This window comes from Ictalurus furcatus, chromosome 19 (genome assembly GCF_023375685.1).
Source record: "Ictalurus furcatus strain D&B chromosome 19, Billie_1.0, whole genome shotgun sequence".
NCBI lineage: Eukaryota > Metazoa > Chordata > Actinopteri > Siluriformes > Ictaluridae > Ictalurus > Ictalurus furcatus.
Window position 1 is genome coordinate 24,084,802 of NC_071273.1, and position 17,898 is coordinate 24,102,699.

A 17,898-nucleotide genomic window follows, 5' to 3' on the forward strand; every position below is an offset into this window, starting at 1 on the left:
ATGATGGCCACAGATCTGCAGGGGTACAGATGTTCCTATTAAAGTGGCCGGTTAATTTCAGTATAGTGTTGCTTCGTATAATACAGCACAACAGTATAGTGGTATAGTATAGCATAGTATAGGAGAGCATAATAGTACAGCAAGCTATGTGTAGTGTAGCATAATATAATACAGTATAGCATAATATCAGATAGTATAGGAGAGCATAACAATATGGCATAATATACTATACTATAAGATGACAGAATATCATAATAAATGTAGACTATAACGGTATGGTGTAGTATAGCATGATAGTAATAGTAAGCTATAGTATAATGTAATGTAATGCAGTAAAGGATATTTAACACAGATTGGTATAGTATAGATTAGCATAAGAGTATTGCATAATATAGTAAATAAAGCTTGGTATAGTATAACTGAAATACAACAGTAATTATACTACCATAAAGACTTCAGTTCTTATTAAAACTCTCAATTTTGCTGATAAAGCTGTTTATTTTGTGATATAAATGTATAACAATTTTTATTGTACAAAATATTCAGCTGAAATGGATTTTAATCTGAAAGTGCAGTAAGAACATGACTCTGAGCTAGCAATGGGACTCTGAGCTAGCCACGTGAGCTAGCAACATGACTAAGCTAGAGTGACAGGTCAAAAGGGGGTGTGGCCTCAGTTAATCAAATATAACATGATACCATTACTAGCCTTTCTTTATAGTTCTTCATCTCAGTAAAATGTGAAGCATAAATGACTGCACTAACTTATACACTATAACAGCAACGTTAGCTATGCTAGTTAGTGCTAGTTAGCGTTGCTAATGTTTACGTTCTCTTAGCTAGCTGAATTCACCGGCACGCTAGCTCACGTGAGGTATACTATCGTTGCGATGTCGTACCATCGGGTTCGTAATTGGCTGATCGAATTTGATTTAAGCTCCGCCCTTTTTTGATTCGGTGTTGTCTGTCGCTCGGCTACGTTCTGTACGACTGAGAGTAACTAGCATGAATTCAAAAAATGTATAGAACATGTATTATCCAGCTTATTTTTAATAAACACTCAATAAAACAGTCATTAATTTTGAAAAGGTCTTTAAACGTTGCAGTACCGTGATTAATGTTTCCGGACTGATGGAATGTACTGGCAGTTACTGCGACGCTGCTGAATCCTGGACTCTGATTGGTCAGAAGGTGGTGTTGATTAGTTTTCTAGAACAGTAGCGTAGGTTTATATTATTGCGCTCGTTCCGATACATTATCGTTTCTATAGCAACAGCTATTAATTTTGAGAGGCTGGAGACAGAGCGACTTTTTATAGCTGCTGTAACGTAAGTGAGAACAGGAACTGACCGGTTTAACATGAAATGGATAAAAAAAAAGTATAATTTTTTTAATAAATAGAAATATATAATCGATTGCTGTAGTAGGAGAAGATTAAATCATTTTGGGGCGTGCTGTTTTAGGAAAAATACCACATCGGGGTGAAAACAGCACTACACACACTGATTTATTCCTTACATACCGCACCGGATTGTTCGGGTCGTGTTGCCAAATCTGTATTTTTTCCACACGGACAATAAGCGGTTACAGAATATAGTGATCGGAGCATGCGCAGTGGAGGTCGTGCAGTTCAAACCTCCTACATGAATACACAGTAAAACTCTCACGAGGAAGGAGAAGAAATCGAAAGGGAGAGTGGAGAGAGAGGGGGAGAGTTAGCAAAGATCTTACGCGGCCAGAAACCAGGAGGATGTGCTACGCAAACGGTAAATTTATTTCAATAAATTAATCGAATGAATAAAAAGCTCAGCCTGTAACAGAAGGTCAACATCATTATTATCTCTACTACTGTACCTGAGGCTTTTATTCAAGCAATGCACCACAAACAGAGACGAGTATACCACAGAGAAATTTCACGTGAAGTGGAGCGTTCGCTCGGGCCGTGAGCGACGGAGCGGAGCGGAATATTGAGCCGCGTGTCGCTCACGTGCTCCGAAAGTGATATTTAACATGCACGGCTACTTCAAGAGGAACGGGTGCCAATACTTTGTGGTGCGTTTCGACTCCTATAAAGAAAGCGCGTCCCAGTATGTTGACTCTATATATCTCGTAAATAAAAATGAGATATTTTTTAATGTATAGTAAAATAACATGATTTGATAACATCGTAAAACGGCGATAAAATACTGTGCAGTTATCATGATATGAAAATGTAACATCGACACACACCTGGTACGCAGAACGCACTTTATCGCACATCTGGGAATGTTTGTGGAGTCGATAAAGCATTAATAATAATAATAATAATAATAATAGTAATAATAATAATAATAATATCTGCATCACACACAACGCTACACCTGTCTAACTGTATGAGGTTCAAATCAGAATGCATTCAAACCAGCAGATCTGGCAACCCTGTGGTCAGTAACAGAACAAATGAAGAGAGAAAGAAGTAATTCATGTGGAAATATGGGGTGGCGTCTGGGATTTTGTCTACATGAGCTGCACAAAGGATGCTGGGAAAAGGCCGGTGCGGCCGTGACAGTTTCCCTTCCACCAGCCCTCGTCCACCATCTCGATATTAGTGATGATGTCATCAGGCACGAAGGAGATCTCGTCATCCGCCTCTGAAATCAGACCAGACTGTTAAAACACGTGTGTGTGTGTATGTGTGTGTGTATATGAGAGAGAGATACTCACCGCCCTGATAGTCGTACAGAGCCCTGGCTGATTTGCTGCCTGTGTGTATATCTTCGTAATCATTCTCAACAGCTGTGAAGAAAACACACACACAATCACATACAAGCCACGGCTGTGTCTCAAACCACCCCGTCTTCACTATACAGTGCACTTTATACAATATACAGTGCACTATGTTGTATGTAGCCTATATAGTGGCTAGGGTGCATAGTTTTGGACATGCCCACAGTGCAATGATGATGGTGTTTATGTGGACTATATAGTGACTAGGACGTGTGGTTTAGAACACGCACACAGTGCATTGACGATGGTGTTTATGTGGACTATATAGTGAATAGGGCGTGTGGTTTGGGACACGCCCACAGTGCACTGACGATGGTGTTAATGTGGACTATATAGTGAATAGGGCGCGTGGTTTGGGACACGCCCACAGTGACGGTGTTTAAGTGCACTATGTAGTGTCTAACCGGTGTAATGAGCTGATCCGAGGTCCTCGTAGTCTCCTTCATCGATGTTTCTTTGAGGAAGAGGAGGAGGAGCAGAGTCGTCTTCCTCTAACAGGTCATCAGATCGGGAAAAAACAATCTTTGTAAAGTTTAAATTAATTATAGAGTGACTCCATTAACGGAGTTATTAATTGGATCATTCCATCTCAAGTGGTCCAATGTAGGTTGCTCGAGCATTTAAATTTTCCTCATTTTTTATTTAATATTTTACTTGTTTTAACTACGACGGCCATCTTTGTGTCATGGCGCGCAACAAATGTAGGTTATACAGCAGTTTACGGAAGCCTCAGTACCTCGGCTCAGGATGGTCCTATCTCCCTGGAACAAAATCTGATCTCTAGAGCGCATTACAAGCTACACGTACATGTATAAACACTTTCATGTTCCTTTGAGCAATCTTGAGCTTTACATTTGGACGTACATTCTGAGTCTCAGTTCCACTTTTAGGGTCAGTTTATAATGGGAAGGGTTCGAGTCTCAGTCTTCATTTTTTTAGGGGGTACCTGGGTAAGTACGGTGTGCATGCAGAATATTTCAGGTTTGAGACTTCTCTTTTTGATGAAGGCAGGAAAGTGCAATGTTTTAAAAATTTCCCTCACCTACGGGTTGAATATCTCTGGTGGGGGACCAGATATGAACCTGAAATTTTCACAGAAATAAGTCCTCTATAGTGGCATTCTGCTGTAAAAACTGTGAACTCTTACTGATTACAGAGTTAGGGCTAGTAGAAATCTGAGGAAAATCCTACTTTATTCACACATTTTGAGAAAGAAACAGATGTAATATTAAGCACAACAAATAATAAAAATGAACAGTATTTTACAGTAATTATGTTGATGATTGACATACAATAGCTCATGCTTGTCAATGAGGTCTATATTGATGAGAGTGAAGCATGATCTATCACAGGGTTCTTCAAATCTGCAGAGTTTAGCTCCAACCTCCAAACTCGCCTGCCTGTAATTGTCTAGTAATCCTGAAGACCCTGGTTAGCTTGTTCAGGTGGGTTTGATTAGTGTTGGAGTTAAACTCTGCAGGACAGTGGAGCTCGAGGGCCAGATCTGTCGTAAATAGAGCCGGGATGTTGTTTCTCCTGTGATAAAAGCAGCACCTGACTTCTGAGCTGTATATTTTTACAGCAGAATGCTACTATACAGTACTCATTTCTGTGAAAATTTCAGGTTATTATCTGGTCCCCTACCAGAGATATTCAACCCGAATGTGAGGGAAATTATTAAAAATCGCACTTTCCCACCCCCATGAAAAAATAAAAGAAGTCTCAAACCTGAAATGTTCTGCATGCACAATATACTTACCCAGGTACTCCCTAAAAAAAGCAAAAGACTGAGACTCGAACCCTTCCTATTATAAACTGACTCTAAAAGTGGGACTGTGAGCAATCTTGAGCTGTACATTTGTTCATGAACCATGAACATGTTTATACTTGCACATGTAGCTTGTAATGCGCTCTAGAGATCAGATTTTGTTCCAAGGAGCTAGGACCATCCTGAGCCGAGATACTGTAGATATATTGTAGGTTAAACTGCTGTATAACCAACATTTGTTGTGTGCCATGTCACAAAGGTGGCCGTCGTAGTTAAAACTATTTTAAAACTATTTTAAAAATAATTTTTAAAAACTGGAGGTTTTGCAATGCCAATACATAGAACTAATCACTCAAAAAACAAGTGAAATTAAAAAGTAACCTGTATTGGACTACTTGAGATGGACACGCCCACAGTGGAGTGATGAGTGTGTTTAAGTGCACTATGTAGTGTCTGACCGGTGTAATGAGCTGATCCGAGATCCTCGTAGTCTCCTTCATCGATGATTCTTTGAGGAAGAGGAGGAGGACCAGAGTCGTCTTCCTCTAACAGGTCATCAGATCGGACGGGGGGGTGTCAAAAAGCAATCTTAGTAAATCCAGTCCAAAACGATTCAGTGATTTATTTACTTGTCTATCTGATTCAAAAGCGATTTTTGTACATAATTATATATATATATATATATATATATATATATATATATATATATATATATTTGATTCAGTTCATGATAGAGTGATTCGATTCAGCGATTCGAAGTGACACTCTGTCCACAGTGGAGTGATGAGTGTGTTTAAGTGCACTATGCAGTGTCTAACCGGTGTAATGAGCTGATCCGAGGTCCTCATACTCTGCTTCTTCGATGATTCTTTGAGGAAGAGGAGGAGGAGCAGAGTCGTCTTCCTCTAACAGGTCATCAGATCGGGGGGGAAGTGACGGCGGCTCATCGTAGTCGTTTTCAGGCTGTTCATCATCCACCTGTGAGCATGCGCACGCACACACACACACACACACACACACACACACACACACGTTCTGGGTCATTTGTGCTTTAAAGGAATGACTCATTCAGTTTATGAGATTCAGCTAAGGGAAATGAACTAGGGAACGTGAACAAAGGGAAGTGAACGAGAGAACGTGAACAAGGGGAAGTGAACGAGGGAATGTGAACAAAGGGAAGTGAACGAGAGAACGTGAACAAAGGGAAGTGAACGAGAGAACGTGAACAAGGGGAAGTGAACGAGGGAATGTGAACAAGGGGAAGTGAACGAGGGAATGTGAACAAGGGGAAGTGAACAAGGGGAAGTGAAGGAGATGAAGTGAACGAGTTTTTACCTGAGGTACAGGATTGGGAGAGTCTCTGGGAATTTCAGGAAGTGGTCTGAAGTCCTGTGATGATTTCACAGCTTCAGGGATGACAGGAGGCCTCTGTTCCTCCTCCTCATACTCACAGCTGGTCACCTACACACACACACACACACACACAATTGAATTGCTCTTCAGTGAACTGAATCAAACTTGCTTTACAAAAATAACTTATGAATCGAATTCAGAAGTAACGAGTCACTAAATTGAATCACTCTTTGAGTTCACTGAATCGAGAAATGCTTTTTGAATAAAATTGGAATGTAATTAAACATCAGTCACAACGCTTTTTAGTAATTGAATCTTTTGTGATTTCCAAAAATGGAAAAGTTTTAAATCAAAAACTGAAAAGTAATGAATCACTGAATCAAATCACCTTTTTACTGAATTGGATTGTTCTTCATTTACAGTGTGAGAAGGCCAACGTGTTAATATGACTCAGTGAATCGAATCGCTCGTTAGTGAAAATGAATCAAATCGTTCTTAATTTACAAAGAAATTTAATTGAATCAATTTGATCTGCCAATCAGAGCAGCACTAGCTAATCGCACTCTTGGAAATGGTCGTCGTGTATTTGGACGGGCTCGGCAAGTGGGCGGGGATATGACTGGAAACTATAAAGTTATAATAAACCATAACGAATCAGATTAAAGCTGAAATAAGTAACATTCTGACTCATTATCTCATTTAACAGTGTGATATACAGTATACAGAGTGTTTAATATATTGTGCAAGCTGTGTATGTGTGTGTGTGTGTGTGCGCGTGTCTTAACCTCTTGTCTCTTCTGTGCCTCCTCTTTTTCTCTTTTTTCTCGTGCCTGTCTCCTCACTCTCTCCTCCTCTGCTCGCTTCCTGTTCTCCTCCTCAGCTGTCTTCGCCATGTTCTCAAAGCGGGACTTCAGGTTTCCGGCTCCTGAGCGTGCTACACACACACACACACACACACACACACACACACACACACACACACACACACACAGTGCTTAACTAACCTTATATTCCTTAATAACCTGGTGAATAGCGGTATAAATGTTTAAAAGGGGGCGGGGTCAGAATGAAAACATTGTTGGCAGGCGTGGTTAGTCAAGCTGCTGTCATGTCCAATCAATTCAGCTCCTGTCATTCTCTTTATAAATGGGATTTTTTTTTAAATGACATGCTCGGGTTCACTAACAGATCATAATGTAATAGTAGAACTTGACAGGTTTAGCGTTTAAAGCTACGGTGTGTAATGTTTAAAAGGGTTTCTAAACCTGTAATAATTATAAATCCTATCATTTCAAGTAAATATTAGGAAAACAGTCATTTGCAAGTGTTTCTCAGCAGTCAGTCATTCTAGTTTCTTCATTGTGAGCTTCTGTTGACTTTTTTCAGGCCCTGAAATTATCTCCACCCCCAACCTGACCACAGCTGCATGCTTTAAAGGCAACATGTGAAAAGCAGAGAGTCGAAGTCTTATAGGACAAGGGGGAAGGGATTGTTAATGATTTTATTGCATTTCACATCACAGCCAGCAGAGGGCTCAAATGTTACACACAGCTTCTTTAATCAGAGTTAACAGTTCACCAGAGGACTCTAAACATTACAAATGGCTCCTTTAATTAGTTTTATTTATTTTAATTCATTGCATTACTTTTGAGCTGTCTGATTTGACGGTTTGTGTTTTCTATGAATCGTTTTATAATTGAATATAATTGTATTTAGTATTTGGGTGACGTGACATAAACAGAGGTGTAACGTGAGAATATTATCGTAACAGTCACTTACAGGCCTCGAGCGGTTGAGTTTTCTCGTAGGACGATGTGGGAGACTCCATTTCACTGAAGGAGGCGGCGCTCTGAGACGAGACGATTCTGTGTCATTCAGCAATTACTGATCATGTTCATGTGTTAATCTGCACGTTAATGAGATTTACCTTATCCACGCGGTCGGCCTGGACACCGTACCGTCCTCCGAAACCTTTAGCATAGTCTGTAGAAGAGGACATACAGAAAGGTGATGTAATAAAAAAAAGTTTTATTCAGTTAGAAAATGTGTAAAATTAAGACCCCTAGTGGCATGAGTTTGTACTGCATGTAGAGGTGTCTATTAAATGTACGGTAAAATTATTACTAAATATTATTTTATCAGACAAATTTTCTGATTCTCTCGTGTTCCCCATCCCCCCGCCCCATCTTATCATCTCTGTCTTTCATCTTTCCTCTCCTCCAATACCCTTTCCCTCTCATTTCCTCTTATTCTCATCTCGCTTCTGTCTTCTCTTTTCCTCTGCAATATTCATTTACTTTCCCCCTGTTCTCCCTGTATATATTTTACTCTCATTTTGTTCTTCTTCTCTATTCTTCTCATCTCCTCTTCCACTCTCTTCTTCTCTATGCCTGTACTCTTCTCTCTCCTCTTTTCTTCTCCCCTTTTTTCTCTGCCTTCTGTCCATTTCACCTTTTCCCTTCTTCTCTTCACTTCTTTCTCCTCCTTTCTCTTCCCTTCCTTTCTTTTGTCTTCTCATCTTTTTTTTTACTTCCCTTCTCTCATTCCCCCTCATCCTCTTTTCTTCCTGTCAGTATATTTCAGTGTAGTACAGTCGGTAAACTCACCTTTCTGTGACTCGTGTTTCTCAGTTTCACCTTTATAATCGTATCCCACAGCCGCTTTATCCACTCTCTCCTTCTGCACTCCGAACTTCCCTCCAAAGCCTTTAGAGTAATCTACAGGGAAAACAAACAAACAAACAAAAACATAGGTAATTAAATAAATAAATACATGTGATAATATCATGTGACACTTTTTTATGCTACATAAAAGGCTTTTATTTCCTTTTAACAGCTCTGAATATACACCGGTCACTTACACCAGCGATTAAGGGGGCCAAGCACCTTTTGGCTCCACCCCTTAGCAAAAGAGGGCGAACAGAAGGGAGTACTATTTCCCTGCGGAGATACTAAACTTGACGGCAATATGTCAAGCCACTGTGCAGATATTGCCTCACATCCTGTTTTCTGTAGCCCTTTTAAGCTGCAAATGAAATTGAAGCTTGTTTGTTAACATCAGAATGTTGTGCCACGTTTGGTGTCAATATGAAGAAAAAAAAAAACACTGCTGAGAAATGGCCTCATTTCCTGTTTGATGAGTTTTGGTTCCAGTCTTATAAAGAGAAGACACCGGTTCTAGGAAAAGGAGCATTTTTTAAAAATAAAATACAAAATAACTGACTTCCTGTTTTGACAAATCACAAATTCTTTACTTCCCCCACACCCTGCACCTGCCAGGAAAATAAATAATATAGAGAATAATGATTTGACGTTGAGTGTCTCAAAAGTTACACGTATGCAGTTTTCCCATTTGTGAATTATAGCGCCCCTAGAGGTAAATTTACACAAAACTTTCTATGCGTCCTTTCGAATGTGGTCCTTCACTCGTGTACAAGATTTGGTCTGAATATGTCACGTAGTTGCTGAGATATGTCCTTAGGTCCTGTTTAGAGGCTTCACTGTCAAGTTCGTCTGCGTGTAATGAACAAAAGGCCTGCATATGAGAAGTGCATGAAACATTTTTTTATTGATTGGTCTCGTGATGCTCTGGTGAAAAATTTGTGATGATTGGACAAAATTTGTGGAAACGAAAACAAACAAAAAACAGTTTAGAAAACATTTCCAATACGGTGAAATGAACATCATGTTATCCACTGAACACGGAATGACCCAAAGAATCAGACTCGCATTTCTACAACAGTTATTATCTCGAATGTATGTCCAACATTGCCCTGTTGTTGGCGCTAGAGTGCTTGAGTGACGTACACCAATTTTTGATGTGAAGGCACTGTAGCTGAGCTCGTCATCTATTTCTGTGCCGAATTTCATATAAAGCATTCACAGTGTAGTATGGGCAGCCACACAGTAACAATAGGGTGCTATACACCTTTGGTGCTTGGCCCCCTAATTACTACCAACGACCAACCTTTCTGTGACTCGTGTTTCTCAGTTTCTCCTTTATAATCGTAACCCAGAGCCGCTTTATCCACTCTCTCCTTCTGCACTCCGAACTTCCCTCCAAAGCCTTTAGAGTAATCTGAGATTGAAGAAGAAGAAAATTAGTTGGTTAAACATGGCAACTTTTGTCCATAAATTTAGATTTCCATCAATGTGAAAGGGCATGACTGACAACAAAGGACTATTAATTTGGCATGTTTTTTAAGAACAAGTGGGCCGGCTATTGCATCAATTGACCTCCATGATTTCACAACAACGTCGGTAACCCTTTCACAAATGTTGAATTAATTTTCGTTTTTGGGCCATGCTTAAGCAGTTCACCATGTCAGGCAGTAAGACCCCAAGAAAACCATTTAAAAAGCGAAAAGCAAAAAGTTTGCTCTGAATAAATCACAGCATAGCCAAGATATTCTTTTGCTTCCTGTTTGGCAGCTTCGCTGTTAAATTCCCTCATGTGTTATGAATGAACTGTCCTGCATGTGAATGGCAGAAATCAACATGGTATCTGTTAAACTTGGTAAAATGTTAAGTTGCCAAGCTATTATCACAAACGTATGTCCAAATTTGTCCTCTTGGTGGTGCTAGAGTGCTAAAGATGCATACACCAAAATTACTGTATAGGTATCTGAGATAGTCCTGTATCACTGGTGTACGAAGTGTTCAATGGGCTGCCATAGACTCCCGTATCATTACAATACACACCTTTGGTGCTTGGCCCCCTAATTAGTACCACCTACCACTGGTTTCACTTCCAGCAGCTCCAGAAGCACTTTGTCAGAAATGTCCTGCTTCTCTGGAAACTTAGTATACTACGCTGCAATTTTATTCTTTATGAAAACTCAGAACTTATAACCAATTAGCTGCCAATTTATACATTTTACGAACACTGTATACAGGAAATATCTGCATGTGTAACACAAATGAGACAAAAATGAAATGTTCTCACCTTTCTGTGACTCGTGTTTCTCGGTTTCTCCTTTATAATCGTAACCCAGAGCCGCTTTATCCACTCTCTCCTTCTGCACTCCGAACTTCCCTCCAAAGCCTTTAGAGTAATCTGAGATTGAAGAAGAAGAAAATTCAAATTTTATATACACAATAAAAGACCTCGATGTAATACCAAGGTCTACGTGGCAGGTGGGAGTGGTGTGTTCAAACTTTCCCTTCACCTGAACATTGTCTCTGTTTGTGACTGTGTGTGAAATGGAGTACCTTTCTGAGAGGCGTGTTGCTCAACTTCCCCTTTATACTCAAAACCCAAAGCCGACTGCGGAGAGGAACCGCAGTTAGATCAGACAGAGGCGGCGAGCACATAATGCAGGAAATGGTAAAATAAATTAAAAAAGCAGAACATATCATTCATTTGAAAACATTTACAATGTAATTCATGTAAATATGATTTACGCCACGGTGTATTATTCTATCAAGTAATGTATGATGTAATGTATAATACGTGTACCCTACCTGGTCTACACGGTCCTTCTGTACGCCGAATTTCCCTCCGAAACCCCGTGATGCGTCTGTTTGGGACGAGTGCTGTGCCACCTGTGCTACGTAGCTGTGCCCCACTGCATCCTGGGAAAGAAATTTTCAACAAAAACTCATGTAATGTTAAGTATATATTGATTATAGAAATACATATCAGTGACTCCGCCCCCTTATACAAAATAGTAAATAACAATAAAAAAGAATTGTGTAAATACAAATAACAAACACATGAACAAATAAAACTCATTTATTGTAATAACTATATTAAGTATATGTAATACTTTAGTAATATAAAAGTAGTCAATATACTAGAAGATATAGTAACTAGATAACTAGATTACTAGATATAGTAAATATTTCAAACTAAATATATAAGAATACATTATATTTTTAAATCAAATACTATTAATAATTCAACACTACTGTACTAATAACAGTATAATAATCATAACAATACAAATACAATCTAAAAATATATATATAGTCATGTATACTGTATTTATTTATTTATTTATTTTAAAAAGCTAAACTAAATAAAAATAATAATAACAATAGCACATGATTTTTCAGACCTTATCCATCCTGTCTTTCTCGACGCCGAATTTTCCGCCGTATCCGTACGACGCTTTAGGACCTTTCTCCAGCTCCTTCTTCTTCACGACTTCATGCTCCTGAGACACCTTCTGTCTGAGATCAGCCACACTACACACACACACACACACACACACACACACACACACTTGTTTTTATTACATCATTCCACATAAATCCCAGAATTCCTTACTCTGATTCCGGATATTTGTACAGCACATGCTGATTTTGAAGCTGTGAATCTGTGATTTTGAACATTCCGATGTGAAAACATTGTTGCTAAGCAACGGGGAATAAAGGACACTAACTCTAAGCTAGCTAATGAGTGAGGATAATGATTTATCTAGCTAGCACATAGCCGAGTGTAATAATGAAATTAACTTAACTCCTATGCATGTTTATAGGCATCCATATTTGATATTTGAAAGTGCGAGTGTTTAGGATTTCCTGTGAATTATTGTAATTATTACATAGATAAATATAGTAAAACCAGGAGGCACATATACAGGAGGTGAACTTTAGTGGTGTTGTCGTACGACCTTATTAATTATCCCCGACTTTGCCGATTCAGCATTTACCGTTTCACACGTCACTCCTCCTCCTGCTTTCCCAGAATGCTTTGCTCTCTAGTTTCTACAGCTGCCTCTGCTGATTGGCCTTGTCTCTAAACTGAGTCCATATTTGGGCGTGTAATACGCTGCAGCACTGCTACTTCCTTTCTGGGTCTCTCACTTCCTCTATCTGTTGTTCTGGGTGATGTTTTAACCGCCATGGTTTCAGTTCAGTTCAGAATAGAAGCGACTGTGACCGCTTTTACTCTAGATGTATTCTACACCTCCTACAAGTCTGAAATGATGGAAACGACTGTGCTATTCTGAGACACACTGAGCTGCATGCAATAAAGTGAGAGCGGATAAAGCTAAAGCTAATATTAACTGCTGAACTGACAACTCAGGGGACATGCTGTATATGTCTGTGTAAACAACATCAAAACAAAATCAGGCATTTTATAAGACATTATAGTCACACCAATGAGGGTCAGTCAGTGAGTCAGTCAGTTAATCAATGAATCAGTCTGTCGGTGAGGCAGTCAGTGAGTCAGTCAGTGAGTCAGTCAGTCCGTCAGTGGGTCAGTGTGTCAGTCAGTCAATCAGTGAGGCAGTCAGTCAGTAAATGAATCAATCAGTCAGTGAATTAGTGAGTCAGTCTGTCAGTGAGTCAGTCAATCAGAAATTCCATCAGTCAGTCAGGCAATGGGTCATTCAGTGTGTCAGTGAGTCAATCAGTGAGTTGATGAGACAAGTCTGTCCATCAGTCATTAAGTCAGTCAGTCAGTCAGTCATTCATTCAGTCGATCACTCAGTGACTCAGTCAGTAATTAAGTGAGTCAGTCACTCAGTGAATCAGTCAGTGAATCAGTGAGTCAGTCAGTCAGTGAGTCAATCAATCAGTAATTCCACCAATCAATCAGGCATTCAGTGTGTCTGTGAGTCGGTCAGTGAGTCGATGAGACAATCAGTGAGTCAGTCAGTTACTGAATGAGTCAGTCAGTGAGTTTGTGAGTCAGTCAGTCAGTCAGTGAGTTTGTGAGTCAGTCAGTCAGTGAATCAGTGAGTCAGTCGAACTAACACATGATAAAGTAATATTTCATTTGAAATGTTTTGGTCATGTTGTTAATTACCTGATGTGCTCTTTGCGTCCTGATCCTTCAATGGTTTTTGATCCCCACCTCTGTTCCTGCTCTGACACATCATTCTGACGCACAAAATCAAAGATTCTCACATTATTTATCCGTATTATATCCATTCCACTATCTGATTTCCTTCAACAGCTGTATTTTATTTATGTAGAAGAAAAGCCTAATCTTCAGAGATTGTATAGTCTATATTGATCATCACTGGAGTTCAGAATAAATGTTGTGGTTGTACTGATATTAAATATAAGGTGATTGCCGGGGTAAAAGGACATGAAGCTGCTATGTACCTCAAAATCAGGATCGGTTTCCCAGTCGTCTCCCTCTGACGCCACCTTCACATTCACATTGTGACCCACCACAGATTTCCACATCTATGGAGAAGAAAAAGTCCAAAAAAAATCCTTATCTCACACACAAGTAATATTTAGCAGGTCTCTCAAACTTCAAAGTAAATTTAAAGCTGCCATAAGTAATGTTAGCAGGTCTCTCAAACTTCAAAGTAAATTTAAGCTGCCATAAGTAATGTTAGCAGGTCTCTCAAACTTCAAAGTAAATTTAAGCTGCCATAAGTAATGTTAGCAGGTCTCTCTAATGTCACAGTAAATTTAAAGCTGCTGTAAGTAATGTTAGCAGGTCTCTCTAATGTCACAGTAAATTTAAAGCTGCTGTAAGTAATGTTAGCAGGTCTCTCTAATGTCACAGTAAATTTAAAGCTGCTGTAAATAATGTTAGCAGGTCTCTCTAATGTCACAGTAAATTTAAAGCAGCTGTAAGTAATGTTAGTCTCTCAATCTTCAAAGTAAATTTTAACCGAAGAGTGTGTTCACAGACATTAATTACTGCTGAGTAAGTTTTCTGCTGCAATTTGTAAAAATGTATAGGGCTGCCCATGGATGTGAAAAAAATTGGCAAATAGGAAAGACCACCTCCTTGTAGAGAAGCGCCCTGGCGTATACACATGGACTGGACCATGTCGAAAATGTTTACTTGCTGATTACAAGTCTAAGGACAGTCACAGAGACATGAGGTACGCAACATAAACTAATCATCTAATTTTTAGACTGATCTAGCGTTTGAGTAATTCGATACAGACTATATACTATATACTGCTACAAGACCGGCCCCTTGCTGGTGTGAACATAGGGTCAGGGTGTGAAGGCAGTTTTGTTGAAGCGTGTGACTTAAAAAAAAATCACTTGCAGATGCTTCAATATTATTTCCTGCATTGCTTTCTTTATATATATATAAAAAAATTATCACAAAAATACTCTGCTCTCATGGATATCAACCAATTGCAAACACAACACAGGTTTATCCAAAAAAAATGTTTGTTAAATATAGGTGTGCAACAATTATTGGCACCCTGTTAGTCAATACTTTGTGCTAGCTCCCTTTGCCAAGATAACAGCTCTGAGTCTTCTCCTATAACGCCTGATGAGGTTGGAGAATACATGGTGAGGGATCTGAGAGCGTTCCTCCATACAGAATCTCTCCAGATCCTTCACATTTCGAGGTCCACGCTGGTGGACTCTTCTCTTCAGTTCACCCCACAGGTTTTCTATGCGGTTCAGGCCAGAGGACTGGGATGGCCATGGCAGGACCTTGATTTTGTGGTCAGTAAACCATTTTTGTGTTGATTTTGATGTATATTTTGGATCATTGTCCTGCTGGAAGATCCAACCACGGCCCATTTGAAGCTTTCTTGCAGAGGCAGTCAGGATTTCATTTAATATCTGTTGATATTTGATAGAGTCCATGATGCCATGTATTCTAACAAAATGTCCAGGTCCTCTGGCAGAAAAACAGCCGAAAAACATTAAAGATCCACCTCCATATTTAACCGTGGGCATGAGGTACTTTTCCATATGGCTACCTCTCTGTGTGCTCCAAAACCTCCTCTGGTGTTTATTACCAAAAAGCTCTATTCTGGTTTAATCTGACCATAGAACCTGATCCCATTTGAAGTTCCAGTAGTGTCTGGCACACTGAAGACGCTCAAGTTTGTTTTTGGATGAGAGTAGAGGCTTTTTTCCTGAAACCCTTCCAAACAACTTGTGGTGATGTAGGTGACTTCAGATTGTAGTTTTGGAGACTTTCTGACCCCAAGACGCAACTAACTTCTGCAGTTCTCCAGCTGTGATCCTTGGAGATGTTTTATCCACTCGAACCGTCCTCTTCGCAGTGCGTTGAGACGATATAGACACACGTCCAATTCCAGGTGGATTCATAACATTTCCAGTTGTCTGGAACTTCTTAATTATTGCCCTGATGGTGGAAATGGGCATTTTCAATGCTTGTGCTATTTTCTTATAGCCACGCCCCATTGTGTGAAGCTCAACAACCTTTTGCCGCACATCACAGCTATATTCCTCGCTCTTACCCATTATGTTATGTTATGAATGACTAAAGGAATTTAGCCTGTGCATTACCTCATATTTTTGAACAATTTCCTGTTCCTAGTCACCCTGGTGTACTACAAAAATTTTAAATATCAATGTGAACAAACTTCAAATATGTTTTTCTCATATGAACTCATAGGGGTGCCAATAATAATTTGTTGCACACATATATTTAACAAAGTTTATATATATATATATATATATTTATATATATATATATATATATATATATATATATATAAAAACCTGTGCTGTGTTTGATATCCATGAGAACAGAGTATTTTTGTGAATCATTTTAACATAATATCAAAAGATTAAACAATAAAAGTTTTTCACAGGCTTCTTTGCTCACATTTACCAAGGGTGCCAATATTAGTGGAGGGCGCTGTGTGTGTGCGTGTGTGAAATATATATATATATATATATATATATATATTCACACACACACACACACACACAGAGACTTTCAGCTGTTTGCGATGAACAAATCAGACAAAAGCGATTGAAATAGTTCAACACAACGAATGCTTCAAGTGTTTTCCCCAAATTCAACTGAAAATTCTACTTGCAATGATTTCTCCAGTCTCAAAATTATTCACCCCCCTGAATAGAATCCCTCACAACAGCACAAATATGCAGAACAGGTGTTTTCTCACGCACACCTGATGCAATTAATCAAGGGCTTCATTAGTTGCACCAGATGTGCTTGAGCTGGAACACATGAAATACCTGAATTTGGGGAAACTGATGGAAGCATGTGTCGTGTTGAACAATTTCAGTCGCTTTTGTTTGATTTGTTCATCACAAACAGCTGAAAGTCTGTACATTTTGACAATAAACCTGATTTGCAACGGGGGCTGAATCATTTTGATTGCACCTGTATACTGTCAGTATCCATGGCACTCTTTGACGCTCATTCGCATGTTTGAGTACAAATAGTAAAGTGTGTGTGTGTGTGTGTGTGTGATACTAGGTCCTACTATATTTGGTAATCTACTCGTACAATCAACTACACTGCATGTGTCACTTAATATTTAGACAGCTAATCAGTTTAAACACATGTTCTTTCATGACCATATAAACTATTTTCACACATATCCACCTTCCTGTCACTGCAGTCATTTTCTTTTCCATGACACACTCTACCAGTTCCTCAATTTTACTCTTTTTTTCTTTTTCTTTTTTTTTTTACTTTTTATACAACATACAGTTTTAAACTTTTTAAAACGATAAAATCCTGTTCGTGACTCAAACTCAAATCACATTTACAAACCACAGCTGAGCGAAATCAGGCAGCAGGAATGCAAAACTTTTTTTCTTTTTTTTTTTCTTTTGACAAGTTGACAAGCTGCACATTTCCTGGTAATCTGAAATGTGGGTTTTTACATAGAATATTGATTACATACATATATATATATATTAATAATTACACAGCAGGAGAAAAAAGAATATAATGCCATATTTACTTACATTGTGGTTGCGTTGAATAAAAAAATGTGAATAGAATAAAAACAAATAATAAAGCTGGAAGAGAGAAAAAAAGTTGCAGTCGGTGATGTTGCGCTCGGGCACGAGGAGAGAAATGCGCGTTCACGTCAGACGAGAAGGAGGAAGTTAGAGAGTGTGTGTGTGTGTGTGGCTTTCTCTCATTATATATATTTTTTTCAATTAAACGTCCAGAAAGTGCGCAGGTTGATGTAATCTCCCTGAGCTGACTCATTTCCCTCAGTGCACTGACTGACTCTCGGTCGCCATTTTGTTTTTTTTTATTTTATTTGTTTGTCTAAGGTGTCTCTTCTTTCAGAGTGATTTACTTTTGTTCCGGTCAGAGTTCAGACT

General features: G+C 39.0%; 1 protein-coding gene across 1 annotated transcript; it reads right to left on the reverse strand.

Moving 5' to 3' along the window:
• Window positions 1-455: 455 nt before the first annotated feature.
• hcls1 (hematopoietic cell-specific Lyn substrate 1) lies at window positions 456-17,612 on the reverse strand. Its single transcript, XM_053650554.1, has 18 exons — window positions 17,530-17,612; window positions 13,948-14,031; window positions 13,646-13,719; window positions 11,946-12,075; window positions 11,350-11,460; window positions 11,098-11,152; window positions 10,832-10,942; window positions 9,854-9,964; window positions 8,494-8,604; window positions 7,815-7,870; window positions 7,667-7,736; window positions 6,673-6,821; window positions 5,870-5,995; window positions 5,353-5,512; window positions 4,993-5,079; window positions 3,171-3,257; window positions 2,704-2,775; window positions 456-2,630 (listed from the first exon to the last, which is right to left on the reverse strand). Exons 2-18 carry the CDS (start codon window positions 14,029-14,031, stop codon window positions 2,497-2,499), a joined length of 1,728 nt encoding a protein of 575 aa, XP_053506529.1. The 5' UTR covers window positions 17,530-17,612; the 3' UTR covers window positions 456-2,496.
• Between the last annotated feature and the right edge of the window lie 286 nt (window positions 17,613-17,898).

Coding starts and splice junctions, on each gene's coding strand:
- hcls1 (XM_053650554.1), bottom strand. CDS start 14,031: ATGTGGAAATCTGTGGTGGGTCACAATGTGAATGTGAAGGTGGCGTCA. Junction 13,720..13,947: donor AAACCGATCCTGATTTTGAG/GTACATAGCAGC, acceptor TTTGTGCGTCAG/AATGATGTGTCAGAGCAGGA. Junction 9,965..10,831: donor GAAACACGAGTCACAGAAAG/GTGAGAACATTT, acceptor CTTCAATCTCAG/ATTACTCTAAAGGCTTTGGA.